This window comes from Alosa sapidissima, chromosome 9, assembly GCF_018492685.1.
Source record: "Alosa sapidissima isolate fAloSap1 chromosome 9, fAloSap1.pri, whole genome shotgun sequence".
Classification (NCBI taxonomy): domain Eukaryota; kingdom Metazoa; phylum Chordata; class Actinopteri; order Clupeiformes; family Clupeidae; genus Alosa; species Alosa sapidissima.
The window spans coordinates 30,475,793-30,478,108 of NC_055965.1; the positions used below are offsets into that span (position 1 = coordinate 30,475,793).

General features: G+C 47.1%; 1 protein-coding gene across 1 annotated transcript in view; it reads right to left on the reverse strand.

Moving 5' to 3' along the window:
- The window catches only part of LOC121718813 (microtubule-associated serine/threonine-protein kinase 1-like), a 29,236-nt gene extending 28,517 nt beyond the window's left edge, over positions 1-719 (reverse strand). Inside the window, exon 1 of the mRNA XM_042104084.1 lies at positions 682-719. Within this exon, the coding sequence (XP_041960018.1) occupies positions 682-706 (25 nt within the window). The 5' untranslated portion in view covers positions 707-719. The remainder of the gene's footprint in view (positions 1-681) is intronic.
- Positions 720-2,316: the final 1,597 nt, after the last annotated feature.

The following is a 2,316-nucleotide window of genomic DNA, read 5'->3' on the forward strand; positions in this document are numbered from 1 at the left end:
GTAACATTGTTGTCCTGGGCCTGTGGGGTGATGTAGGGGGTATTGAACTATATTTCTCATTTTCTCTCTCTCTCTCTCTCTCTCTCTCTCTCTGTGTTTCTGTGTGTGTGTGTGTGTGTGTTGTCTCACTGTGTGTGTGTGTTTGTGTGTGTGTGTGTGTGTGTGTGTGTGTGTGTGTGTTTGTGTATTTGTGTGCGTGTGTGTGTTTGTGTGTTTCTCTCACTGTGTGTGTGTGTGTGTGTGTGTCTGTGAGAGCGAGAGAGAGAGAGAGAGAGAGAGAGAGAGAGAGTGTGTGTGTGTGTGTGTGTTCTTACATTAGTCTGGGGAGTTGATGAAATGAAGGCATTTCCAGCAGTGAGACGATCACACACACTTACAGCTTAATGCACTCCCACTAAATATTTCAACATCCTCCGTGCCACTCGCACACACAAGCACACACACACAGACAGACACACTCACACACACACACACACACATACACAGACAGACAGACACACACACACACACACACACACACACACACACACACACACACACACACACACACACACAGATACTCAAGGGAAATCACACACACAAATATTCCCGTACACAGGAAATGTGTGTGCGTGGTGGGGGATTGGGCTAAGAGGTCGGAGGATGGGGTGGGGGGGGGGTGGATAATAAACACACACACACCTCTTGTCCAAAACCTGGGGTCCATGAGTGAGGAGAGAGAGATATATTTTTAGAGAGACATTACAATTGGCCCACTCACATACAGATAGCTGCACACACACACACACACACAGACACACACACGCACAGAGAGAGAGAGAGAGAGAGAGAGAGAGAGAGAGGGAGAGAGAATGAGCAGGAGAGAGAGGGGGGGGGATAGAGAGAGAGGGAGAGAGAGAATGAGCAGGAGAGAGAGAGAGAGAGAGAAACAAGAGCAGGTGCTTGTGTCAACTAACTTGATGATTGCATCCACACGCTTCTTATTTTTTGCAATGTGATCGAAAGATGGTGCATGCATGCGTGTGTGTGTGTGTGTGTGTGTGTGTGTGTGTGTGTGCATGTTTGTGTGTGTGTGTGTGTGTGTGTGTGTGTGTGTGTGTGTGTGTGTGTGTGTGTGTGTGTGCGCATGTTTGTGTGTGTGTGTGTGCATGTTTGTGTGTGTGTGTGTGTGTGTGTGTGTTTGTGTGTGTGGGAGTCTGTGTGGGAGTCTGTGTGTGTCTGTGTGTATGGGAGTCTGTGTGTGTCTGTGTGTGTATGAGCATATGTATTTGTGTGTGTATGTGTGTGTGTTTGTGTCTGTGTGTGTGTCTGTCTGGGCAGGATGGACCGCCTAGCCTTCAATCGGCAAAATGTCAAGTGTAACCATGGCAACTGTGGGTTAAACTTTATTCTGTGCCAAACCTATTGAACCTCTCTCCTCTTACAACTGCAGGACTCCTAGAGAGACAATGCAGGACAACACCCGTGCTGGGACATAACAACCAAATCACAACATCAGCCCCAATACATAACAACCAAATCACAACATCAGCCCCAATATATAACAACCAAATCACATCATCAGCACTAATACATAACAACCAAATCACAACATCAGCCCCAATACATAACAACCAAATCACAACATCAGCCCCAATACCAAATCACATCATCAGCACTAATACATAACAACCAAATCACAACATCAGCCCCAATATATAACAACCAAATCACATCATCAACATCAATATAACCAAAGACTTTCTAATGTGGAGACACAGCACTCAAAAAATCCTCTATAGAAATGCATGGGGCTAGTTTGTAACGCCAATATGGCCGTTGTCTACACATATCCCACCCCTTCCTCGGCAAAACATCGACATGTGAATACATTGAGCCAATCATGGTGTGATGTGAGACAACAACTGCAGTGAGTTGGGAGAGAGAAAGCAAGAACACATAGGCTACTACTGGCCAATCCTCTCCAAGTGTTTAGAATTGGACTCTGGGCGTTTGGGAACAGCTGAGGGAGGAGGCTACTTGAGTAGCCTTGAGTTTCGGTCGGTGTGAGCGAGCGGACTTTCAGTTGACAGTAATTAACACCCTTTTGAACAATCTAAGCTGTGCGAACGTCAGAGGGCGGTCTACGCTGATTCATCATTAGTGAGACACGAGGACAGCTGCATGCAATTCCTATCAGCATAACAATAGTGGCGGCTGCTGAAGCGTCAGCATAAGCGGCAGCCCTCGTTTCAGCCGGCCTCGTGTAAGACGGACGCGGTCAAGACAAGCAAGTTTACCTGTGCAAGTTCACCGAGCACAGGCACCGACAACGGC